The sequence below is a fragment of the Triturus cristatus genome, chromosome 2_1 (genome assembly GCF_964204655.1).
Source record: "Triturus cristatus chromosome 2_1, aTriCri1.1, whole genome shotgun sequence".
NCBI classification, from domain to species: Eukaryota; Metazoa; Chordata; class Amphibia; order Caudata; family Salamandridae; genus Triturus; species Triturus cristatus.
Genome location: NC_140581.1, coordinates 1187931598 through 1187959132, shown reverse-complemented (window position 1 = coordinate 1187959132; position 27535 = coordinate 1187931598). Strand labels below are relative to the sequence as shown.

General features: G+C 41.5%; 1 protein-coding gene across 1 annotated transcript in view; it reads right to left on the bottom strand.

Moving 5' to 3' along the window:
* Window positions 1-27535, bottom strand: part of CHRNA6 (cholinergic receptor nicotinic alpha 6 subunit) — a 460970-nt gene that overhangs the window by 203146 nt on the left and 230289 nt on the right. Inside the window, exon 2 of the mRNA XM_085640867.1 lies at window positions 15032-15171. Within this exon, the coding sequence (XP_085496993.1) occupies window positions 15032-15171 (140 nt within the window). The remainder of the gene's footprint in view (window positions 1-15031; window positions 15172-27535) is intronic.

Sequence of the window (27535 nt, the reverse complement as noted above, 5' to 3'; positions counted from 1 at the left end):
CCATCTAACCAACCACTGATACAGCAACACCCTCCAACAGAGAATAATGTAGGTAAGGGCTTTAAATAAACCCATAGGAAATAATGTTTTTGGGGGAAGCTATCTAGTTGGGGCATTACACAAGTTCTTTTAAAAATGTTAACACTCCTCCATCCAGATACCTGGATGCAGGTGAAACTGGGAGCAGGGACCCACCTCTCGAGAAGTGTAACAACAACCAAAGGCCTGAAGCAGGGCTGTGTGCAGGCACCCACCTTATTCAATCTATTTATGGCAGTTCTACCTCAGACACTCAACACTTGCAACTCCCACATGCCCAGGCTGATGAGCACAACATTGTCCAACATCCTGTACGCGATGACATAATTCTGCTTAACCATACAGCAGTTGTCATGCAACACCTTCACAACGAAATACAGGACTATGTCAAAGAAAACAACTTGGCAATCAATCTCATGAAAACAAGGACAATGTCCATTAACAACAAGAGGAAATGAGCGAGGTCCTGGCACCTGGGCAGCACACAAATAGAACCAGCAGTGGATTACAAGCACCTAGGCGTCTACATAGAAAAAGAAGGATCCTTCGTACGGCAACAAGAAGAGATCAAAAGGAAAGGGCTGGTGCTAGCATTGACTTTGAAAAATCTAACATCAAAACAAACTGGTCCAACACTAAGCCCCCTCCTGAAAGAAGCACAGGCTAAAATTCTACCCACTATAACCTATGGCAGCGAAACAATGCAAGGCAGAGACACCAAGCTATTGGATAGAATTCTAGTCAAAGCATACAGAATTATGTTTAGCCTCCCAAACTACACCTCCCCGGTGCAAATGAGGGTGGAGTTTGGCCTACGAAGCAATCTTTGGCCAGGCATGGCGCACACATCATCTGTTGGAATAAGAGCAGATCATTGGCCCCAAACACTCTAAACAAGCTCTTAAGGCAAGACCTCCAAAAGAGGGGCAAATCCCCTGCAAGAAGCTATCTATAGGAAGCTCTGGCAACCAATGGTCTCTCTGCCCTCTGGAATACACAGATCCATCATTCAGCCTTCACAATGCTGGTATGGATATCCCTACAACAACTCTCCTTGGTGGAGGACAAAGCCCCCTTTTCGTTCAGATCTCATGCCTGGATGACTTTGAATAACTATAAAATCTTAGCCCCTCAAATATTTTAACTGGGGATACCCAAAACTACGGAAATTAAAATTCTTAAGGTTTCACCTTGGCATGCTCCCGTACACTCAGAACCTTCCTCCGTGGCTGCGGGCGTCACCTTCAACTTATTGCAGCTTGCTAAAAAACAGCCAGGGAGATATCATCTCTGATACTATGCACCTGTAAGGAGATGTGGCAGGAAAGGAGACAGCTGCTAAAAATCCCCTTCAATCAGAGGGGAAGCAGGTCTGGCATGCTTCGACCCAGGAGCAATACAACTAAAATGTAGACTTGTAAGTTTTCTTGCATTAGCCGAGCAGAAAATGCTACACAGTTAGACCACGAGATTAAGCCTCACCAGGAATTGATAGCAGGCCCACCAGAATCCACTCTATGCAGGCCTAGTCTTCAAGAATCTTACACTGGTGAACCAAGTACAGTCCATTAAACTAAAGAACAGAGGCCGTTTCAACTAGGGTTGAGCTGGGAAGCCATCACCGTGGTCAGCAACTCGGAACCTCTGTGAAGCACCTTCCTGCTCTGATTGCATTGGTTGCCTCGACAACTAACTCTGTACTGACTGCATTGCTTGCACCGGAAACAAACTGCACTAGCACCAAAGTGTTTTTTTAACTGTTAGTAACCCACCTTACTTAAAGCTTTTATAATGCTCTCTGTATATTATAAGTGTGCACCTTCATATTTTATCAAGTTCTTATGGTTTTAATTGAAGCTTTTGTATTGATAGGGTTTTTAGTAATTATGCAAATGAAATACATTCAAAATCCAAAGGAAATAATGTTAAACTCAAATAAATGATTTAAAATAGTTAAAACATGTAAATACATTTAATATAATGTTAAAAAGTCTACTAGGAAAATATATTTTAATTTAGCATGATTTAAAATGTAATATTAATTTTTTTTATAATTAAATTGCTTTCAATTAGTTCTCTACATCACTTTGTCATGTCATTTTTAATGCATAATAAAAAGTTTATATTGTTTATACTTCTGTTGAGACATTTTTTATAAGTTAAACTTCAGAAAAATGATTCTAATGTAAATTTGGTTCCACCTCTTGTTTTTGGGTGTGGTGACATGTGCGTCTACATTTCTAAGTAACTTTACACTTATGAATGGCAAATAGTCAAAAATACTACAGTTACTTGAAAGTGTAAGAGTAAACTTCCATATGTGGATTTACTCATTTGCACTTTTAACTTTGTGAATAGGCTCCATTTACTACTACTTTGGGTCCTTTTAACTATAATAACTTTACAAATGAAGTTTGTTAACTGGACTGGGCTTACACTTTGGTGGGTGGGTACATGTTCCTCCCTAATACCCTCCTTAGCCCATCCTTAACCCCTCTTTACTCTCTCTAAAACCTTCCTGCTTGGTTGTAAGTATCGACCATTTTCCGTCCACTTCCCCAGTCTCTCTCACATTTACTACCAAACTCTAGACATACATGTGCAGATATCTTTGTAATTGGGGTGGAGATCTCTGCAAAGAAAACATAGAAGAAACAAAGGTGGAGATCTACACACGTAGGTTAGTGAATAAAATTTGGTGGAATACAAATAGTCCTACTAAACATACCACAAAATGCAGTTTGTGAGTAGGCCCCATCGTGTTAATGTGTAACAGCCAGGTCAGCTGGTGAATCCACTTTTTATATGCAGTAGCATGTACCACTGTGGGGGGAAAATGTGCCCATACCCCTCGAAGTCTAATGGTTCTTTGTTTTCCTGATGTTTTTTTAGCTAAGCACTTGTGATGATAACTGTACTTTGGTCATCGAGATGCCCAAAAAGTAAATGTATATTAGATTATATGAACTGGGGTTAAACTTTACAACTGGTATTTATACACTGCGTAACATAATGTAGTTGAATCAGAAATAGGCGTATATGGTATAAAGAAATTAGGGAGATGCACCTTCTTCAATTCTTTTCAGAGTGTGGGGAAAGGTAGTATTCCTTAGTGGCTTATTTAGGGAGCATAGCCTATTACCATAGCTGATGGCACCTGTGGCAAACCCACTATGTAAACCTTGTCTGTCTAGAACAGAAAGCTCTTATATGTTACAGATATGCTGTTATAAAACTCATAGCATTCCTGAGACATTTTTAATGTGGGTACTTTAAAAGTACCACACTCTGAGGGTTAATTTATGTTAACTGTATTTGTGATAGTAAGGCTGTTGCCAATCGTCTGGTTCCTGCCCTCCCCGCCCTTATCCATTGTGATCAATGTGGGTTCCTTCCAGCACGTAGCACCTCACTCAATACTAGGAGACTTCATCACATAATGAGGGCCGCCCCCATGGAGTATACTAGGGCGGGATGTCTGGTGTTAGACTTACGGCAGGCCTTTGATTCTATAACATGGGGATACATGTTTGCTGCCCTGCAGCGTTTTGGCCTCTCCCTGGACTTCCTGAAATGGGTATGCCTGCCTTATGTTGAACCCACTGCAAGGGCACGTACTGGCGGATACATTTCTCAAGAATACAATATCCATAGAGGTACTAGACAAGGGTGTCCGCTCTCCCCCCTCCTGTTCGTATTTGCACTGGAGCATCTGGCGATAGCCTTGAGGTGGTCGTCTGCCGCTCTGGGAATACCAATACAGGACTCCACACACCTTATTTCAATATATGCAGACGACATCCTAATATATCTGCGAGACCTAGAGGGCGAGGCGGGACCCCTTCCCGATATCTTCTCCACCTTTGAGGCCTTATCAGGATTAGCTATTAATGCAGGAAAATCCCACGCTTTTTATTTCCAAGAGGGACCGCGCCCGGACACGATCCAATTCGGTACTTATCAGCTACCTGTCGCGCAGGATACATTTAAATATCTGGGTATCCAGGTGTACAGGGATCAGTCGGACCTACTAGAGGGTATTTAATGAAAGCTATTGCTTCACTTCGTTCCAGCATCTCCTTCTGGACATCATTGTCGTTGTCAGTGATGGGGAGGATAGCCATATCCAAAATGGTGATGCTGCTTTGTCTTTTATACTTTTTTGTTAATTTACCCCTGATGGTGCCACCGTCCACATTTTGAACTCTAGACATGCTACTGTCGGAACTTCTCTGGGGAGGAGGTAGACGTTGGGTCAGCCTCAAGAAGCTACAACTAGCATATTACTACGCATCCCAACTTCAATGGATGTCTTATTGGACGGCAGGCAGGAATGTACAAGAAATAGGCTACGGAACTCTGGACCTGGAACGAGGTACCTTGCATAATATGCTGTTACCAAAAATAACCATACCCTTGGGCGGACCCCCACTGTTAACAACGGCATTGCGGTGCTGGAAAAAGGCCCTCCAGTACACCTCGGCCACGAACCCTTACGCGAGCAATATTCCATTTCTGGGAATGCCAATCACGGGTGGTATACTCACGATGAATAGACTGCGAGATTGGATAGATGCAGGAGTTGCAGAAGTGGGTTCTTTCGTTGGAGATGGTATCCTCTTAGGTCACGCCACATTCGTGAGGAATACCGGTGCCCCGGACCGGCTTTACTTGTTACATGCCACGGTAGCGCATTATATCAGGACGGCATGGGCACCTCAGCGTAATGAACGCCCACAACACGACTTAGTGCATCTGCTCTATTACATGGGGATGGGGGGTCACCTAGTTAGATGGCTATATACAGGCATTTGAGAACAAGCTTCCACTACCCTCACGGACCTTCGCACAAAATGGGCAGAATCTACAGACACAGTGATTACAGACAAAGCCTGCATTTTGGAGCATCCCAAAAGGGTTTCCCGCAATGCCAAATTAAAATTCATACAAACAATGGTTCTTCACAGGTCATATTTAACCCCGAAAAAGATACAGCACATGTTCCCAGAGGCCCAAAACTGCTGTCTGAGATGCAGAGCTGAAGAGGCGGGCTTTGTTCATATGTTGTGGGCCTGCCCGCATCTTCGAGACTACTGGGGACAGATCCGGACTATATTGGAGGAAATCACATACCTCATAATAACAGACAACATACTGGAGTGCCTGCTGGGTTTGAGAAAATGTACTAGGGCCCAGAAGGTTAACCTACGCTTCCTGGACCTAGCGGTTATACTGGCAATTAGAGCAATCACAATGCGATGGAAGTCCCCAAGGGGTCCCCCAGTGTTGGCATGGCGAGAAGAGGTAATTAGATGGGGCAGTGCTGAAGGTGCGGCACTCAGACGGGAGGAGGCACGAGGGCTCTGCAAACGTCCCATTTCTATGGATTGGACCGCTATGTTGGAGGAACTCACACAATTAGAAATCCTGCATACATATGCTAACCCTCACCCAGGATCACCTTAAACACATGATGTGTGGTTAGCACTGGTTAGAGCGACCTACACAGAGTAGTCCATTGTGCACCAGTAGTATAGGTTGACGATAAATGGTAACTTACGAGCATGTGACAGGATAGAGGGCAGAAAGTAGGAAGACCAGGAAGAGGAGGGGGTGGGAGTAGTTAATTTAGTTTAGGGCTTCAAGGATCAGACACGTGATACGTTTCCTTTGAGGTACTAACAATCCTTCGGGATGAATCCCCATGTTCTCCTTTATCTAAGCTATTTAATTTTGTGTTATGTAATGCTGGAAATACAGATTTGAAGCTCGTAGAGTTATTTATAGTTGAAGGGGTGAAAATGATCAACAAAAATGAAAATGCCATCATTGTATTGGAATGCTGTATTGTACCCTACATGACGGCTCAATAAAGTTTGTTAAAAAAAACAACTGTATTTGTGATAGCAACTCTACCATGTCAGATAATATAGTGAACTTAAAAACACAGAGATGCTCCTACCAAAGAGGCTTCTGCCATGCATCCTGTTTATTCAGCTCAATGAATCTCAACTTCATTGAAAGGATTTCTAAATATGGTGCAGGGGTGTGGAATTTAATACATTATCTACTTGTCCATGGGGCAGGTTGCTTCATAAATCCACTTGTCCTGTAACAAAATCCACCTGTCCCTTTGGCGCCATGTAGTGCGGTGACAAATTATGGCGGCGATCTCAAAATATAAGGGCTTGGATATAGCCTCTCTCATTATACCAGGGCTCATACCATAGTAGTTTTTGAATACCTGCAATCCCCTTATGTTAATATGTTTCCACAGATCTACATACTGGGGCTGAAGGTAGTGGTAAGCTATAGTTCCAGGGTTAGAATACCCTTTTGGGTCTGTGCAAACCTACTAACTTGCATGTTTTAAGAGTTTTCAACAACTCTTCTCTAATCTTTTCCCATACTGAGAAATGTTGGAAATTTACTCCTGAAAATGGCAGACATAAACCTTCGTCCAGAGTTTGGAAAAAAGTGGTTGGAGAGAAAGTAAACTTGTAATTTGGTAATTCACAAAAGCCGTATAGCTGCACTTAATGCAAGGACATATACCATGGGTGCAATTTTGAGACTTTCTTTAATACTTGAGCCCCTAATTTGGTCAGGCGTTGACCGTGACCTTTTGTGTTTATTAAAATTCTGTCTCGGCTGTCTTCACTGTGAGTGACAGCATACTGCTGTTTCACAAGGAGCATATCGGCACAGGAAGTAGTTTTGTCCAGTGCCAGTAACTACTGTGGCAGTGTGTGCTTTTTGAGACCAAAAACTATTTTTGCTTTTGCCAGTGTTTGTTATAATGGTGGGGGCCCGGCCGCTCCCATAGCAATAAGGTTTTACAAAAACCATGCCAAAACAAGTCACACACTGACAAAACTAAAAAGCTGACCACCAATTGCAGACCTACTGGCTCAGCCAATGCTTTTTTATTTTTGTTTCCCATAATCCTATTGAAACTGGTTACACTGACTTTCCATTATGAATATTTTTGGGAAATACTAGCATGTATCAACACATGTCACTAAATGATGCTCCAAAGAAATGATACCTGAAATTTTACAGTAGTTTAGGGAAATGTTTTTTATTTGCTTTTATTTTTTTTATGAACATTTTATTTTGAAAGCAAAGAATCAGCAATCTTGTTTTCAAGCTTCTGGAAATATTTGCATCGAATCAGAGAGCATTCTAGGAGCACTATACATAGCCTCATATTTCCAAACTTTGAAAACATGTGTGCTCATTTTTATACTGCATCTACAGTCAGTAGTGCACTCAGAGCTCACAACATTTACTTAGAGCGCTCACCCTAATAATAAAGGCTTTCAATTAATGAAGCATAAATACAAGTTTGATCAGTTTTAACATATGGGTAAAAATATTACCTTAACTGTAGACAGTGCCCTTCCCTGATCTATAATGTGGGACTGCAAACTGGCAGCCAAAGGGTTTGTGCTGCAAGGGTTGGGCCTACTTGTCCCAAGGACAAAAAACACATTAAATCTTGCTGCAGTTGACCCCAAACAATATGTCCTGGGCATCAGGCTATAGGAATTCCACCCCCCTGATGGTGGACCATTTCCATTGTCAAACTAGTGAAAGGGCGGCCCAAATAGAACACAGAAAAGAGTGGAACAAATTCTGGTTATAGTTTTTCTCCAGGTGCTCTAAACTGGATACTATTAGGTAATATGAACGAACATATAAGTACAAACTCAGGGCTAGATGTATCAATATTAAGAATAGTGATAAACTAATTGCAATATTCTGCCAATAGCAGATAGGAAATCACTGTTCTTAATGTATGAAACTCATTGAGTTTCATTTAGCAATTACTAGTGGGTCACACATGGACCTAACTCATGAATATTAATGAGGTGGGTTGCAATTTGTGACCCATCAGGAACTGCAGCCATAACAGGGATGGTGGCTGCTGGCTTCAGCAGACCACCATGTCTGTGATGGTTTTTAATAAAGATATAAAAAAAAGAATTGTAGCCCATTTTCCTTAAAGGAAAACGGGATGCATTCAAAAAGAAAAAAAAGCAACGTTCCAAATATCATTTTTGCAAGAGTAGGCAGTGGTCCGTTAAAAACTTTTTTTCACCCATTCTCAAAAGGGAACCAACTTTGAGTTGGATTGCAAATGTTTTGAGACCACAGAAAATGTGCATACATCCCATTCTGATTCGGTATTTTGTAGGGACGTGAATTGGTATGTATTTGTAATTTCAAATTGCGATGTTACAAAATCGCAATTTGGGTTCAATACATACCAAAATGCATTTTTGCGGTCACAAAAGGACAGATATTGCAGATACCTCATACATCTAGTCCCATGACACTTGGAGGCATTTTTGTGGTCGCAAAAGGACAGATATTGCGGATGCCTCATACATCTAGTCCCATGACACTTGGAGCCTGATTTAGAGTGGGGTGGTATTAGAAAATCATCTGAAATGTAATGTAAGTTCTAAATCTTGGGCAGCATCCACTAGTGGATTTCCTCCTTGATTGGGTTAGTATCATGGAGGAAATTCTACTGGTGGACTCTCCTCCATATTAAGGCCTTGCTCCTGTACTTAGAAGTTTGATGAACAGCTGTCAAAACTGATGGCCGTCCACCATACTTTTTTTTATCTTGACAGGAACTGTCAAACAGTAGTCCCTATCAAGGAACAGAGGTCACTGCTCCCCCAGGGATGATCTCAAATTCTGGCAGACGGTATTCCATCAGGGTAGCTGATATATTGGTTGTCCTCCACCTTGGCAGGTTGTACTATGTCCACCAAACTTTAAAACAGGCCCTCAGTCCTTAGAAGAGTTGAAATGGGGTCATATTAAATACTTTCTGGTACAGAACAAATTGATCACCTTGAACCATATTCAAGATAGGATGACAGTATAAAAACTATGTGTTGTAATCTCTCTTTTCTTCTCCTGGTTCTCTCCTCTGGGTGTTCTTCTCTTTTCCCTCCTCAGTGGTTGCTTCCCCCTCTCCCCCGCCCCCTCCTCCCTCTTGGAACGTTCCGCCAGAGTTCACATTGGAATGTTGACAAGCTGTCAGTTGCGGAGAGTGGATGACAGAATAAAGACGCTTAATCTTACCTGCTTATGAGTTGTCTTCATTATAACACTGGCGACGAGATACATGGTAAGCAGTGGGTCTAATCTGTTGGGTTGGCAGCACCAAAGAGAGCTGGGGATTGCACTCTCCCCTTTCAGTACTCTCTCCTTTCTGCGCAAAGTGCGTGTTCCTGTTTACAAGACCTATACAGCGGTCGCTTGACATTGATGAAGCTATGTGTGGAAAATCCAGCCGGGACTTAAAACGAGGAGATGCGCTCTGAGGTACCCAATCCAAATCCCTGTGGGTGTGCGAGACATCAGGTCAGGAAGAGCCATTGAAGCGAAGAGTGGTTCAGGTGGCCGCAAGTGTGGCACTGGAGAGATTGCTTCAGGGTGTCTAAGGCGTTATTCGTGGAGAGTGCCATTTGTACCGTGCAGTCGCCGGCTTCAGGGAGCTGTTTGGGAGCTGTACCGGTTCGTGGTTCTGTCAGCTGCAGCGACGAAGGCATCGGACAGGGTGCGTTCCGGTGCCTGACCTGAATTTGAGCGAGAGCTGTGTGGCACTACTCCTGTCGTTAGCCTCCGTGTGTGACTATTCCTGTTCCCCTCAAAGATCGGGAAGCGGAGGGGGCAGGATTCCTGTCATCTTTAGCGTCTCCTGCCATTCCAGCGCCTGAGTGAAGAGGGGCACATGCGGGTCGATGCAACGGAGTTCTGAGTGTCACTCTACACTCACCTCAGCGAGTGTTATCCCCTGGGCCCCCTCAGAGAAGGGAAGCATAGGGGTGAAGTATTCCTCTCAGAGGCTGCGCTCCACCGCCTGAGGGCTAGCAGTGTTCTCCCCTGCAACTCCTTCCGGCGCATCAGCCACCAGAGGGCCGTGTGACACAGAGTTTCTTCAGCGGCGCTTTAGACGGGAGGGCGCATATTGCTTCCTACGTTCACAGAGCTCCGGCGCCCCAACCACGTGAGGGCCGTGCAGGTAGTTCGTCTAAAGGCCAAAGTCAGCAGCGGTGTGGGGTCCAGAGAGGAAAAGATTTGGGCCAAGGTATGCGCCGCGTCATCGTCCAGATGCCAATGTGTGCAGAGTGAGGCGCTGTCCACGCACACCATCCAGAATAGGAAGCGGAGGTGATCTGACAAGTAAGACTAGGTGGGGGGAACGTAGAGTGTGGGCCACTGGAAGCAGACAGACTATTCACCATTCATGCAAGTCCAGTACCACACCTTCTCAAAGTGCCATATTAACTTAAACTAGCACTTTCTGATATTTTATTGTGTGGTTCCTGAATAATTACTCTCGGCGTTGTCTCAGAAGAGTATTTCTCCTGCCAGTTCCTTTCCCTAGAGTGCGATTCCTCACAGTTAAGGGAGGACGCCTAAGCTGTGCAACGTCGTTGTCCTTCTTGGTCTAGCACTGTGTGTGCACCACTATACAGTGACACGCACACCAACCACACCTTCATCAACTATCGTTGAAAATTGCATGCTTGGTTTTCACCAGTGTCAAAAAGTGATTATTACCATGTTTGTGGTGAGCCTCTGAGGGTGTGTGGGCTTACTGGGTACCTTGTGAATAACTAAGTTTCATACATGTTCTATTGTCTTGAGTATATACAAAGTATTAAGCTTGTTGAGTACGTCCTACTAGCCAAGTTTTCCTGTATTCTTCAGGGTAGAGTGTAAGTAGAGTTTAGTAGGGTACCTTCTCTGACCTTGCTGTGCTTGCCCAGATTTTAGTTCACTTAGTTCCTGGTTACACATTTAAATAGCAATTCTATTTTCTCCCTCCCTGTTCTGGCGTGTTCACTGCTTTTCCGCCTTGTTATATCTAAGTCCTGGTGCCACCTTCCCTCTAGTGGATTATCCAGTTCAGCCTGCCTGGATAGCCTACTCCTCCCATTATGGCGGGACAAGCTATGAGCCAACCTCCTCCGTTCCTCAATGAAATCGGGGAGCCAGAAATTCATTGGAAGGATTGGATAAATTTGTTCGCCTCATACCTCATTGCCATAGGCGGTGAAAGGTATTCACCAGTTCGCAAACAACACATACTGTTGCATAACCTAGGTGTACAGGGTAGGAAGATTTATGACACCTTACCGGAACCAGATCTAGAAGAGGACGCGGATGAGTTTAAAGTCACTCTGTTAAAGTTAGAAACACATTTTGGTGATAGAGTAAACGTATTATTGGAGCGACATAGGTTCTTTAGCCGCATCCAAGGTAAGCAGGAATCGGTCATCAATTATATTGCAGCACTTAGAGGTTTGACTCAACTGTGTGACTTTGGTGAGCTCACTGATTCGCTAATCAGGGACCAACTTGTTAGGTGCACAAACAATAGTCGCATCCAAGAAAAGCTCCTGGCAAAAAAAACCACTTTAAAAGATGCGGTTAGTATAGCAGTCTCTGTGGAACACACTGCTAAGTGTATCAAAGAGATGAAGACTCCCAATGACATGGTTGCCAATGTTCGCAATAGCAGTGATGCACAGGCAAATTCACTGGATAATGAAGTATTCAAGGTTAGATCTGGAGGTGTCAAAGATAACCATTCTGTAAGTGAAAAGGGGAGATTGAAATGCTATAGGTGTGGCAGCAGTAATCACCTTGCTAATGACGTACGTTGTACTGCCCGGAATTTCATGTGTGTAAAATGTAACAAGAAGGGGCACCTAGGTAGAGTGTGCAACAACAGTGAAAACCTTCAAGGAAAAGTAGTACGCAGTGGAGGGGACTTGGTTCCCAAGTATATTTTCCAAGTAAAAGCTAGGAACTGTAAAGCTTCCCCAAGCTATCAAGAGCATTTCAGTGACTACAGGCCTATTGAACATCCTAAATGTACCGTCTTTGTGAAAGATAAGCCTATAGATGTGTTGGCCGATTCGCGTGCCCCGGTTACCATATTCAATATGAATGTCATAAATGACATTTTTGATACCTCTTGTATCGAAATGATGGAACCTGACATTTCAGCAGTAGGGTACGCGGGTGAGAATATTCCTTTAATAGGGATGATGAGGGTGTGTATTAAATTCAAAGGAAGAGCGACAAGGGGCAAAGTATACATGGTAAGCAGTGGGTCTAATCTGTTGGGTTGGCAGCACCAAAGAGAGCTGGGGATTGTACTCGACCCGAATAGTAAAGATCAAGTTCTTGTAGCTGAGGAGGTGGGTGGAACCAGCAGGGATGTATGCAGTTCTTCTGAGAGGGTCACTAGAATAGGCCAAAGAGTAAATAGCAGGGCCTGCGACGTACCGCCCATGGGAGTGTATAACATTTCTAAACAAAGTACCAAAACCCCTGTAGAAGGAGGGGTGCCAGAGTTGGTTCATGATGTATCAGGAACGGATGTTGTTAAAAGGTTGTCTGTAGAGAATAGGTGTAATCTGCCTAACAATTCCACAGTAGTTCCAAAAACTCCATGGACTAAGTTGGCATTGGAGATAATCTGTCCCATGGGACAATCAGGAGTCATAAAGAGATTTTTGATTGTTCTCATGGATTTCACATCGCACTGGATCAAGTACAAGTGGGTCTCACAGGTATCTACAAAAGTCCTTATTGATTTTTTAAGAGACTCATTCGTTTGCGAAGGTGTGCCAGCTTGCATAGTCACCAACAACGATATCAAATTCTCATCCCATGAAATGAAGACATTCCTGGGTGAGTTTGGCATCAAGCATGAGGAATCTACTGGATATGCCCAAGGAGACAATGAACCCATTCGGATGTCAATGTGTTGGATCAAAAATCTCACTCAGCAAGCTTGTACCAACAATAGGGATGTAGATAAGGTGTTAAGAGAAAGCATTTGGGCATATCACACCTCTTCTGATTTGAGCACGGGGGTTACCCCTTTTGCTTCCATCAGGGGAAGAGATCCGATTGCCAACTATATAACCTCCTGATTTGTCCTTCAAGTAAATGTTTCTTAATTTTTGTCCGGGGTTTACTCTCCTTCCTCTTATTGCGAGAATCCCTGCCTCCCGGATCCAGGGGTTCTCACTCTTTCATGTGTTAAGCTTTGATTCCCTCAGGTTTTCCCTACGCTCTCCTCTTCCTTTCTCTCTCAGCTTTTCCCCTGTTTTCCCTTTCCCTCCGTAGGGAGATGTGTTGTAATCTCTCTTTTCTTCTCCTGGTTCTCTCCTCTGGGTGTTCTTCTCTTTTCCCTCCTCAGTGGTTGCTTCCCCCTCTCTCCCGCCCCCTCCTCCCTCTTGGAACGTTCCGCCAGAGTTCACATTGGAATGTTGACAAGCTGTCAGTTGCGGAGAGTGGATGACAGAATAAAGACGCTTAATCTTACCTGCTTATGAGTTGTCTTCATTATAACACTATGGTATTTGTATTATTACAAGCAAATTGTGAGTGCATCTTCTACCTTGCACTTAGTGCACTCAATGTATAAGCAGATATAACATCCACAATATACTCAGAAAACAAGACAATTCAAAAGTTTCTGTCACTAGTTGAAATATTTACCAAACATGAAGCACATTTCACAAGTAGGCATACTAGAGTCGTGGCATAGAGTATCTTTCTGAACGATTTTCACGGATGGGCAGACAATTGCAAGTTCAGTTTCACGAGTATAGAGGTGCACTCTATATTTTTTAATCCCTCAGAACCCAAACAGAAAGCGTATGAATTGCAGTGAGTGCTGTGTTTCCATTCTCTCCAGACAGGCTACTGGAGCTGAAACCAGCATGCGCTGATAGGAAAGCAAATGGCGGCACAATTTACATCAGCTGATTGAGCAAAAATGCACAATTCTCATAGTGATGTCCTGTTTCTTCTTCCATTCCATTTCCAATCAATATGACGTTGCCAGAATCCCAATAGTGTCTTTAGGACTTTCACTGGTACCTTGCAACCTACCTCTGCATCTTTTGTGGGTTGTTTTCTTGGCTCATCAGTGTCATTCATTAAAGGCACTCTGTATGCCTCACTGGCAACGGCACCAGACTCCGTCTCCCTCTTTGGGAGCCCAACATGACAATGTACCCCTACTTTGCATCTCTTAGCTGCACCTTCTATTTTGGGATCCAGCTGCTCAGGAGTGAAACTATTGAGCCTGCCCTGGGATGAGGGTAAATTAGAGAGAATGGGAATAACCTGGATTAAGAACATATATCTCTTCTCAAGAGTCTTGGAGATTACCCTTGGGAGGTCAGCGTGCCATGTTATCTTCTCCCTCCTCATGTCATTTACAACTCTCGGCATACACTCCTGATTACGCTGTTTGTCAACTTCTGCTTGCATTTTCTCTATGTGGCTATCATTAAGGACTAAAAAAAGGATATAAATAGCTCCTGATAACACAATATGTGTGTCCATAGCAGGAACTGCATTGTATGGCATAGTATTACTCCTAATTCATCTCATTTCATTTTCCATTAAGATAACCAATACTTAAATTGTAAACTAGTAAATTATCTATTTTGAAGGGATCTACTCACCTGTGCTATTTTTAAATAGTCATGCAATTTCAAATACTATTGTTTTGCCCTATATACTGCTTCTAATTCTCCCAGCTATTCATGAAGCTACAATAAAAAATGGCAGCCTAGAGGAAAGTGAAATAGCATCACCTTTGTTCGTGCAGATGGTTGCAAGACACATACCAGCACAATGAGGTGGAGCACCTCAAATGTCTTGAGTGAACACAAAGTTCTGATATTTCACAAGCAAATCAGCACCAACGTTTATTAGCAAGAATACATTATTGGGCCACAATATTAGTGACAACATCTATAGATCCATAAATAATGTGTTGATGGTTAAATAATGTTTTACATTTCAATTGCATATTACTCTTAAGCAAAAGAATAAAAACACCCACTTTCTTCGTTGACTTCCACCATACGTGATTTATGCCTTGGTGGTACTTTAAATTTATGGGAGTTATTAAAACGGTTCTTACCACATTTACAAGTTGAGTGAGTGCCACTTCAAAATGCACTTTAACCGGGTCCGAAACATTTTCAACAGGCCTTATATATTGGTTGTAATGTCCAAACAACTTCTTAAAAAGACGTTCTTCTGTCTCACATAAGGAACACCCTGTGTTATAAAAAAAAAATGCAAACAAAAGCATAGAAAGTTTAAAAGTCACATTAAATATAATTTGTAGTTTTAGTACACATTAATCCTTGATAATAAATGGTACACTTGCGTATCACTTTGCATTACACACAAATAATCACTCCGACCTCAAGATATCTATCAATTCCTTTGCGCAGTGGTGCCTTATGATAGCATGATTTTACAGTGACAGATTAGTATGCTGCAAAATCACAGATAACAGCAGGTGCAGTCACCAATCACATCATCAATAACTTCATCAATTATTTCACTGTAAGAGCAATTGTAACGTGAGGCAGGGTGTGTGCACGGAAGCAGAAAAGATGATTAAAGACCACTCCCTATATGTGTATGAAAGGCAAAATAATGCAACTTTCTGTACAATTTATACCGGGAGAAGGGCTAACAATTTAGGGCCCGATTCACAAAGGTAAACTGAGGCGAAGGTCTAACTTTACGACTTTCGTATTCACAAAGGGCATTTACAAGTACTAAAGTTAGACTTTTTTCTCAGTTTTGGTCTCAGTTAAACTTAAGACCAAAACTTACGTTTAACTGAGAGAAAAGTCTAACTTTCCTACTCAGAAATGCCCTATATGAATACCGAAATCCTTAAAGTTAGACTTTCTTCTCAGTTTACGTTTGTGAATTGGGCCCTTAGAGTCTAATTTGTTCGAGGATAGACTACATTTTAGATTATCCTCGAACAAATTACTTGTATACCACATACTATGCACAGACATGTACACAGACAGAAATGTACTGTGTGCGTACAGATACAGAGTGATTGTTATAATGATTAGTAGTGTTTGAACTTCAAATATATTATGCAACAGACAAAGCACAGTTTCAGTTAATTCACTTTCTTTTTTTCGCTGGTTAAGCCAGAGGTAGTTTCATGATAGAGGTAAACTAATAATAAACTGTACAAAACATTGCAGACTAAGTATAATACGGAGTTGAAGCTAGGAAATGCCACAAGTGGTATGACCTGGAAGTAACATAGAGACTATGGATTATGAACTGTGGGTGAAGCTTATGTCTACAGGATGTTGAGTCTTCAAATCATTGAATATATGTGTGTGTATATCAAAACCTAGGTTAAAGATATGATAGTACTAAAATATGTGCGCATAAAGGAAAGCTCTTAAACTGTGCCTTCAAAAGTGTACACTAAAGGGACGTAATTGGTGATGTTATATATGATCTCATCAGCAATGTCATTTGCGATGTCATCAGCAATGTTGATGACGTCATTTGATATGTAATTAACATTGTCAGGCATATGGTCACGAGCTGTGCATTGCAGGGAAATGAGTTAAGATTTGTGTTTATAATTCTAGATTATATTGGAAATGTGAAGTCATTGCCTTATAATTAGAACCTTGTTACCCAGGTGGAAAATGTTAAATTTATTACATGACAATTATGCATTTGGTTACTGTATAAAATGTGCACAATGTATTATTAGGACTTTTATATTTTGCATATAATATAGTTTTATGGGATACTCTCGAAATAAGTTATTGAATAATGCAATTCAGGAAAAGGGTATTTAACTGAAAAGAGATGGTCAGCCTCTCTTCTTTTGCAAAAATGTAATGGTTTTCATCCACCAGTTCTATGGGAAAGAGTTAATCTCACCTGATGAAGATATTGAGTAAAGATCTGAAAGCAAAAGCGTGAGAGAGTGGGTTTCTGTTGCAGTAACCCCCCTCCTTTTTTTGTTGCCAGACTACTGATGCTCTTTGACTTGATGTGCTCTGGGGCCCTGCCAATCAGGACCCCAGGGCCTGTGTTCTTTCCACAAAACAAAACCCAATTGGCAACTCTTGCCACAGGCAGGTCCCTGGTAAATGGTACCCCATGTACCCAGGGCACTGTGACCCGAGAAGGCTCTTAAGGGCTGCTGCACCAATTGTGCCACCCTTAGGGGCCCTGTACCTTTTCAAAAACACACTGCCTTGCAGGCTGCGTGTCTTGGTGCAGATCAAAAGTGAAGAGTCGACATGGCACACATCCCTGTGTGCCATGCCTACCAAACATTGCCCTGGCCTAGGTCAGTCACCCCTCTAGCTGGGTGCACTATGCCAGTGGTGAGGGCACAGAGGCATGAGCCCTGTGCCCCTACAGTGTCTGAGTCCATTCTCAGACATTGTAAGTGCAGTGTACCATTAAAGAGTATATGCTGCTGGAAGGTTGTCATTACGAACTCCACAGTACCATGATAAATACACTGAAGTCTCGGAAATTTGGTATCTTAAATTCTCAGCACATTGTACCCACACTGATGCCAGTGTGGATTTCAATGTAAAACGCATGACAGAGGGCATTTTAGAAATGCCCCCTGAACTCGACCCACAATCAGTGTCCCGACCGAGTGGCTGCTTAGGCTGCCACCCACCAGACATATTGCCGGACCCCTGGGTCGAGAGCCATCCGCTCTCGAGGGCCTGCAACAATGCATATCCTGGGACGAGGTGCTAGGTCCCCTCCCCCAGGATGGGCAGGGGAAGCTTCAAAGGCCTGCCGCCTTTGTGAGCTTCTCCAGACCACTTGCTGTACTCAGCAACTGGTCCCCACTGGTTCTACCCCCCACTTTGGGCGGGAGAACCAGCGGGAAAAACAAGTGAGAAAGAGATGTGTGCCCACCACTGCCAACTCCACCCCTAAGGTGGGGGAGGCGAGGTGAAGCACAACCTCGAGTCCCCGCCATCTTGAGGATGGGGGACCCAGCCAACCAGGGACAGGCTCCTGCCCCCTTCCACTGGAGAGTGGCAAAATAGGGGGAGTACCCACCCGAGGGAAGGGACCCATTGGTCCTTGCCCTTTACCTACCTGTAACGCCCCTAAATTTAGTATTTAGGGGCACCCTGAACCTTCCTTCCTCAGATCCAGCAACCACAAGAAAAAAAGTGAAGAAGGAGGATGAAAAGCCGTGCAGAGCTAACAAGAGGACGACGCCCACTGACTTGGCCCCAGCCCTACAGGCCTGTCTCCCCTCGAACCTGCTCCTGCGAAATCCCGGTGTGTCCAGCAGCCAGCAACCTCAAAAACCCAAAGGGACCTGCCAGCCTTCACTTTCTAAGCTGTTTCTCCCGTGAACACCGGACGTGTTTGAACTGCAGCTTCTGGTGCCAGCCAGGAACGGCGAATCCCGCACACTCTGCACCCGCCGAATCCGACCTGAGCTCAAGTGGACAAATACCACGAGGAGGTCCCTCGGCGATCCTGACCCGAGATCTGGCGACCCCTGACCTGCCTCAAGCCTCCTGACATCGCCTGCAGCCTCAATTCAGAGGACCCCCCTACCGCGACCAGAGCGGAAATCAGACGTCCCAAGGCACCCCTGCACTCGACGCCCCACGGCCTTGTGTGCCCAACCCAGCAGTGCCTAACCAACCCTCAACATCCCAACTTACCCCTCGAAGTGGTGGTCACTCCTGGAGGATCCTCGTCCCCGAGCCTGCAGTGTTTCTTTGTCCCGGAGAATCTCAATTGAAATCAACAGGGCCCGACCTCAAAACAGCACCCTGCACCCGGCCACCCTAGTGCCCCAGAGGGTGCCCCTTTGGTGCTAACTTGGTCCCCAACTTGCCCTGAACTTAACCCTAGGAGCTTTGCTCCCACAACCCCGTGGCCTGCTTGCCAGCAGCCACCAACCGGAGGCCCCCTATCCTCCATAGGATAACATTGGGTCTCAACACTCTGCACCCGGCCGCCCTAGTGCCACTGGGGGTGCAACAACAGTGTATCACTGATCCTGGGAGACCCCTGAGTCTTGCCCCAGAACCCTAACTTCAAAGACTGAGTACTTACCTCGAAACCGATAACCTGTTTTTCCTCGTAGGATAACATTGACACTTTTTCTCCCAAAAAGGTTCTGTCGACTTTTGAAAACTAAGAATATTCCTTAAAAATCGCACTAATAACCTAACCGAATTTTCTCAACTGTTTGCAGGAAAGGTCCCAGTGCTGAACCCAGGTGTCCAGCACTGAGTAAGTAAAGTAACTAAAAAGTAACTTACTTGTGAATTGAATTTCCTTCCATAGGATAACATTGGGGGTTCTTTGTGAAAAAGTTTCTGTCAACTTTTGAAATACAAGAATATTCTTAAAAAATTCATGCAAAGTACACAAACTTAATTACTTACCTGTTTTAAGTAGATGTCCCAGTGCTGAATCTAGGAGTCCAGCTCTGGATTACAAAAGTAACGCAAAAGTAACTTACCTGCAATTTACAGGAAAAGCCTATGTATTTCAATGTACTGGTCCAAAACGTTTTTAAGTGTGGACTTTTGCAATCTGAAAATATTCTTTAAAAACCGTACAAACTACGAATACGTAATTACTTACCTGTTTTAAGTAAATGTCCCAGTGCTGAACCTAGGAGTCCAGCATTGGATTACAAGAGTAACGCAAAAGTAATTTTACATGTATTTACTTTAAAAAGCCATTAATTTCAATGTACTGCCTTTACTAAGTATTGCAACCTACTGCATCCCCTGTAAATCAAATCAAGTACAATCTTCATTGCTTTTTAAAACTGTTGACAACAAGTAACTTATTAATGAAAATAATTGAATGCTTACCTGTATCAGGCTTGCTTCGTTCTAATAAAATAACAGTATATCTTTTTATACAAAAACAATTGGCCTAGAGTTCAGTCTTTGAGTGTGTGAATTCATTTGCTAACTGAGTGTGTACATCAAATGCTTAACACTGTCCTCTGATACTGCCTTACTGCTCGGCCAAGCTACAACTTTAGAGAGTAAGGTTCTATCTAACTTTAACCTCTGCCAAACCTCTGGAGACCCTTGGACTCCATACACACTGTACCTCACTTTGGTGCAGTATATATAGAGCCAGTTTCTTACAAAAAGAATTTAGTAACTTTTATAAAACGTTTAGATTGGTTGGCGAAGCCTAGCACCGAGAAACATGGCGGAATCTATCTGAGGCTCCAGAGGCTACCATTTATAATGGGATGTAGAGTGAAGTGGGGGTCATGTGTTGGTATGATTTTTCTGCAAATACACATGTATGCAGAAGATAATCCGATCAGCATGTGTTATGGCCTAGAGATGACTGGGCTGATGTGAGCATGGTGGGGCATGCCGTGCTTGCTTCTCTAGAATGGAGCTGGAAGAAAGCTGTGGAAAGCATAACTGCAGAGCGACACGTATCTGAGAGCTGGCACTGGTGTTGGCATCACAACAGACCTGTGTGATCTCCAGTCTGCTAATAGTTGGAGAGCCATTCCTTAAGGAAAGTGGGATATGAATAATGTGGATTTTAGATATGGGGCATGAGTGGACTTAGCACCCATGCTTTAAATAATTCTGCTTGCAGAGGTGTACCAAATGCCAGGTGTCCGAATACACATTGGTTACATAGAAGGGTTGAGTGGAGATGACAGAGGTAAAAGTGCGGGAATAAACTACCTTATTGTTCAATTGCACAAACAATGAAGCCACATTGAGACTAAGTGGAGATTGGTCCAGATAGAAACAAGACTGTTCTCTTTGTGCCCAGATATAGTCACTTTTTAATTCCTCTGTGTTCATATTAACCTTTCACAAGGAGACTATTGCCTGATTCCCCACCTAATTTGGATGCCTGCAAACTCTTAAGCTCTGGTACAATGTAACAGATTTCTTGGCATGCATGGGACCATTTGTGGAGCACGCTGCTTGATATCCCTGACCTGACCTACTATGTCGATTCTGTACCATGTCTGATGTCTATACCACAGTCTCCCAGGCAACTTCTCTCCATGGGACCTGTCATGGACAAATCACAAAAGGCGTACAAGGATCAATTACCTGCCAGAATGATAGGAAGATTCTTTGGGGGCTCTTTGGAGGCAATCATCAAGGAGCTCATTGCTAATGGACTGTCTAATGGATTGGTAGAGGAAAGCACAGTGAGGAAGGTGGTTGAAGTTCTCTTAATCAGAAATGACATCAAATTGTTTATTGCAAGATTGCTCGTTGTGGAGGGCAGACTGGTATCTGTAGAAGGAAAACTGATGGAACCACTGGACTGGTAGCAGGATCACTAGAACCTTCACAAAAAGACCACTGACAGAGGATAGAAATTGAAAAGACAATTTCCACTTTTTGGGACTATACAAGAAGGTGCAAAAAGGATGACACCATTGATTATCTCACTCATTTCATACCACAACGTACAAAACCGAATTTTGATCTGCGCTTAGAGTTGCAGAGGGAGCACTAGGTTCAAGTGAGAGCCTATAACAGGAGATCAAAGCCAAATATATATATACATATATATATACATATACACATATATATATTATCTACTGGCGGTCGCCAGTAGATAGTTATAGTTAGGACCGTGTTTCCATAGAAAATCTGAAAATTCTATTTTGAATAACTTTGGCACCGGTTGACGAATCCTCGCGAAATTTTCAAAACTAATGGGGCGCTCCGCTCAGCTCCTACCCTGAAAGTCTCGGGGTGATTCGTCAAGCGGGGGCTGAGAAAAAAGGGGGTCCCAAAACGCATTTTCCCCATGCATTTTCCCATAGGACCTTTAGTCGAAGGTACAGCCCGAACGGCTGAACAGAATTACTTGAAATTTGGCAAAGAGGTAGTCCTCAGGTCAGGCATGTGCCTTTTGCATATATGGTGTCAATCTGTTCAGTAGTTCCTGAGAAAATTGCATTTAAAAGTACATAGATATCTATAAGCGCGCACCCTAACGTGCGCGAGCGCAATTCTGATTGGTGGTTACATGTCAGTCAACATTCGAATCGGTTGAAATCAGGAAGTGTCGGCCGCCATTTTGTGTGTTAGGTGTGTGACAGTGACAAAAAAAGGTGGAGAACGTGAAAAGGGGGCAGGGTAGAGAGTTCCTGACCCCCTAGCCTTTGTCAGGGGGTCCCTGAAGGACCCCGAAGGGTGAAAAAAACATTTTATTTTTATTTCAAAAATTCGCGGGGTGCGCGCACCGTGCGCGCACGGTGAAAAACCTTAAAAAAACCACTTTAAACGAGCCAGTCCATATTACAGGATACAGTCAATCTATAACTATATACATAGGTAGTTTATTGTAAAATAAATATATATAAAAAATAATAATACATACATAACTTAGCATTTAAAAAACCTTACAAATTCACTTAAAAAACCATAGGTTTCACACACGTTATAGTTAGGAATTAGCATTTAAAAAACCTTGCAAATTCACTTAAAAAACCATAGGTTTCACACATGTTATAATTAGCTGGACATTTCACTCGTAAAAAACCAATGAAATTCCCCCGTTATAGTTAGTTCAGATAACTATAACTCGCGCGACCGCCACTCTATCACAAGGATGATGTCATTAGTGATGTCATGAGTGATGCCACTGGCCATGTCATGAGTGATGTAATATGTGACGTCATGAGCAGTGGATTGCGGGCGCGCGAGTTATAGTTATCTGAACTAACTATAACGGGGGAATTTGATTGTTTTTTTACGAGTGAAATGTCCAGCTAACTATAACATGTGTGAAACCTATGGTTTTTTTAAGTGAATTTGCAAGGTTTTTTAAATGCTAATTCCTAACTATAACGTGTGTGAAACCTATGGTTTTTTAAGTGAATATATATATATATATATATATATATATATATATTCACTGAAAAAACCATAGGTTTCACACACGTTATAGTTAGGAATTAGCATTTAAAAAACCTTAGAAATTCAATGAAAAAACCAAAGGTTTCACACATGTTATAGTTAGCTGGACATTTCACTCGTAAAAAACCAATGAAATTCCCCCGTTATAGTTAGTTCAGCTAACTATAACTCGCGCGCCCGCAATGCACTACTGATGACGTCACATATTACATCACTCATGACATGGTCACTGACATCACTCATGACATCACTGATGACATCTCAAATGACATCACTGATGACATCACTGATGACATCCAGTGAATGTGTGTTTTTCTGAAAATTAAATATGTTTTATATATGTATATCTCAAGGTCAATGGAAGAATAAATGGGTATATAAGTGTCTAAATGGATGCTTTGTTTTTGAAAAATTTATTGTGTAACTGACTGATTAAGTGTATCATAGTGAATACATGGCTTACTGAGTAATGTTTAAATATGAAAACATCTGTATCAGTCTCTCACTTTGTGTATAAGTGGCTGCATGGGTTGGTGATTAGCTTCATGGGTGTCTATATAGGTTATTAGTTGTTTTTTTGAGTATCAGTCTGAGTGTCTGCATGGTTCGGTGGGGGGTATTATGTAGTGCATAGGTGCATGAATGAGTGATTCACTCGTTGTATGTGTTAAAGACAGCATGTGTGCAGGACTGTATGGGTGGATGAGTGTGTGTATGGGTGTGTTAGTGAGTGAATGACTGTCTCAATAGTGTCTTTATGAGTAACTACATCTATTAAACTAGTATATGTGACTATTGGTGTATATAAGTGAGTATATGTGAGAGTGAGAGACTGAAAGAGTTCCTGTATGAATAAGTTTGTGTTTCTATAAGTGACTGTTTATAAGACTAAGTATGTGTAAGTTTCTGTAGAAGTAAGTGTGGTGGTGTGTGTATAACTGTATATGCAAATAAATGTATGTTTGTTTCTTTATTAGCATGAGTGAGTATGTGTGAGTAACTCTATGGATGAGTGGCATTGTGTAACAGGATGTATAGGTGTATGAGAACATATGATGAGTGAGTACATGTATGAGTGACTGTATAGGACTGTTGGTGAATGAGTGGATGTGTATGTGGTTCTTAGAATTACTGAAGAGGTTGTTGTAACTGGTATTGGTATGTCCATTGTTTTGAAAATTTTAGTCTATTTTTGAATGTGTGTATCAAAGGTTATATTAGGGGAAGAGGAGGTCTGCCACTCTATCACAAGGATGATGTCATCAGTGATGTCATCAGTGATGTCATCAGTGATGTCATTTGAGATGTCATCAGTGATGTCATTTGAGATGTCATGAGTGATGTAATATGTGACGTCATCAGTAGTGCATTGCGGGCGCGCGAGTTATAGTTAGCTGAACTAACTATAACGGGGGAATTTCATTGGTTTTTTACGAGTGAAATGTCCAGCTAACTATAACATGTGTGAAACCTTTGGTTTTTTCATTGAATTTCTAAGGTTTTTTAAATGCTAATTCCTAACTATAACGTGTGTGAAACCCATGGTTTTTTCAGTGAATTTGCAAGGTTTTTTAAATGATAATTCTTTTTTTTTTTTTTTTCATTTTTTTAACATATTTTTATTTTAATTTTCTATCCTTTTGTAAAGACTATGATTAAATTTTAAAAATTCTACAATATATTTTTTATTTTTTCCATTTTTTTAAACTAAACAGGTAAGATTTATTAGTATAACATAGTGGGTTTTTTTTCCCCTTTTTTTTTATTATTTTTTTAACGTGCGCGTACAGTAAGCGCACGTCTTGCTTTTATAACGTTAGATTTCTACGCTGTTTGCGTTCATTTACGCAATTTGCGTAGACGTACGTCACACGTGCGCAGCGCGTAACGCGTACGCTGCACGCGCATGTTACGCGGAAGTGAAGGGGCGTGCCTGTTTTGCGCATGCGCGCGTGCACGTGTCTTTTTTACGCGCATGCGTACTTTTGCCGTAAGCGTAACGTACGCGCACGGTGGGTCATGTGATCAAGAAACACAACTTTTGATTGGTTGAAACTACTTTCAGTTCTAGAACTCTCCTACACCACACCCATTCCCCTCATTTCTGCTTGTGATCCCTTAGGAGAAGGAGCTGAGTTGTCTTTATGATACGATGGCAGAACAGCAGAACTCTTCTGAGAGTGAGGCTAGCAGCACTACCTTGAGGCAGAGAAGGAGGAAACAAAAGAGCTCTTTCATATGGGAGTATTTTTCTTTTCCAGAGGACAAGAAAAAGGTAAATGCACCCTTAGTGACTTGTAAGCTTTGTGGCCGTGTACTTTCAAGAGGGAATCCCAACAAGAAGTATTCCTTCGGGAATCACACCATGTTGAGACACCTTCAAGATGTACACGGTAGGACACATGCTCGACATACTGAAGGTAACCCTTCAGTAAGTCAACCAAGCACATCCACAGCAGCTCAGCCTGGTCCATCATCTGCAGGGCCGAGTCCATCTTCGGTAGGTCAGCTGAGCCCTTCATCTGTGGGGGGAGCATCTCCTTTTTCTCGTCCTCTGGAAACCAACCATCGGTTTGCGAGGGTTTTAATTCGGTGCGCCACTTGTCATGATCTAATTTGTCATAGGGAGACCAGTGTTGCCCTAGTGAACAATTTAATAGATCAGCACATTTGTCGTACCGACTAATATTCCCATTCTTTCTTTCCTCTGTCCCTGCATGAACACAACGGCTCTTTTAAGAGCCAACCTTACCTTTTATTTATTTTTTATATATTTTTTAAAACTTTTTTTTATTTTTTTTTTACCGTACGCGTAATTTTATTTTTTTATTTTTTTAAAAACACTAAAAATCAATTATCACATTACAAGGTCCTTGAGAGACTACAATGATAAACTGAAAATGTGATTGTGGAGAATTGGAAAAAAGGGACCATGACATTTTTGACTTACCATACCCACTCAAAAAATTATTTATTAATTAAAATTTAATTTTTAATGTTTTAAAAATGGTTCAAGTTTTCGAAAATTTTCTATCTCAATCTGAAAAAAAAGAAAAAAGTATTAATATTTAATAAAACATTGTATAATACAGTACACATATTTACATATTTTCCATAAAAAAAATGTTGCCTTTTTTTTGCTGTTTTCAGAATATATTGCATTTCACTATAAATTGTGAAAGCAATTGCATTCATCATTTAACAGCGGGCAAAAAAAAAATAACAATCTCAAAGATTGTTTTAAAAAAGCCCAGAATCTCTTCTCACTTAAACATAACATTATAGAAATCCATAATATTCTAAAAAAATATCATCTAATATCAATACTTATTTCTTTAAAATACCGTCTGACATTTTTGTTTCAGAAGTATAATCACAAAAATATATCTCAAATAACTCCACAATACATCTGGTTCCATTTCCTTTAGGCCAAATAGTAATTTTAAAATTCTTTTTTGATTAAATTTCCAATGTTATTCAATAAAATTCCAAAATTTCAATTGTACAGATCTCACCGATTCTCTGTAACATTTTGGTTTCCGAAAGATTAATTAATAATTATATAAGTCCACAATACAATTGTTTACCTTTCCTCATGGCCAAATAGTAATTTAAAAAAAAAATTTTTGAATAAATTTCCAATGGTAATCCAATAACATTCCAAAATTTAAATTGTGCAGATGTTACCGATTTTCTCTAAATTTTTGGTTTTTGAAAGTTTCATTAAAAATTAAAAAAGTCCACATTACAATTGGTTACCTTTCCCTTAGGCCAAATGATAATTTGAAAAATCTTTTTTTTTTGAAAATTCCAATGCTAATCCAAAAAAATGGTAAAATTGTTTTGTACATATCTTGCCAAGTCTCTCTAAAATTTTGGTTTCAGGAAGATTAGATAGGAATTTGCTAAATCAAAAGGCAAACGTTGCTTGAAAATCAATTTTGAATCATTACACAGTGTCCAGCCTTTTTCACATTTAAGATAAACTGTGTAATGTCCAGAAGTAACAGTAGGTCCTTCATGGAAAATTATTGCAACTGTTACAAAAGTTTTTCCTGAAATTGATAATTGCTGTCCTGTAAACTTCTTTATTAAAGTATCCAATTTTGAACCATCAGCTTTACATCGTTGCATCATTAAAATTACATACTGTCCGTATTCCTTTAAAATTAACGTTGAAAACATTTCAGATTGACACTCACTGCATTCCATGCTATGATTAGCATCTTTAACTAATTTAGCAAAAGTGACTGTTTTACTTTCTGGCAATGTTAAATAAATAAACCTTTCAGAATCAACATTAGAGCCACATATATTGTAACAGTTTTCACAACTATGTTCCCATTTATAAGAGACACCAAACATATTTTCAATGGGAACCCCTTCTTCTTCCAGTACCTGAAGAAAAAACATCAAGAATTCCTGTGCGTCTTGCTGTACATTTTGAGAAAACTGTGTTCGTCCTGAACATACATCTAAAAGTTTTCTAATTTCAGTAGCACTTTCTATTTGAGTTTTATCATTACTCAGCTTTTGAAAAAGGAGACTCAACTCAGAACAGAATCTTTTTCTCTGATTTACTATTATCTGCTCTTGCACACTTTCCAGATAAAATGCAACATTCAGCACTACATTAGCGTAGCAGTTGACACCAGAGCTATTTTCAAAATGACAACCTACAACCTCTTGAA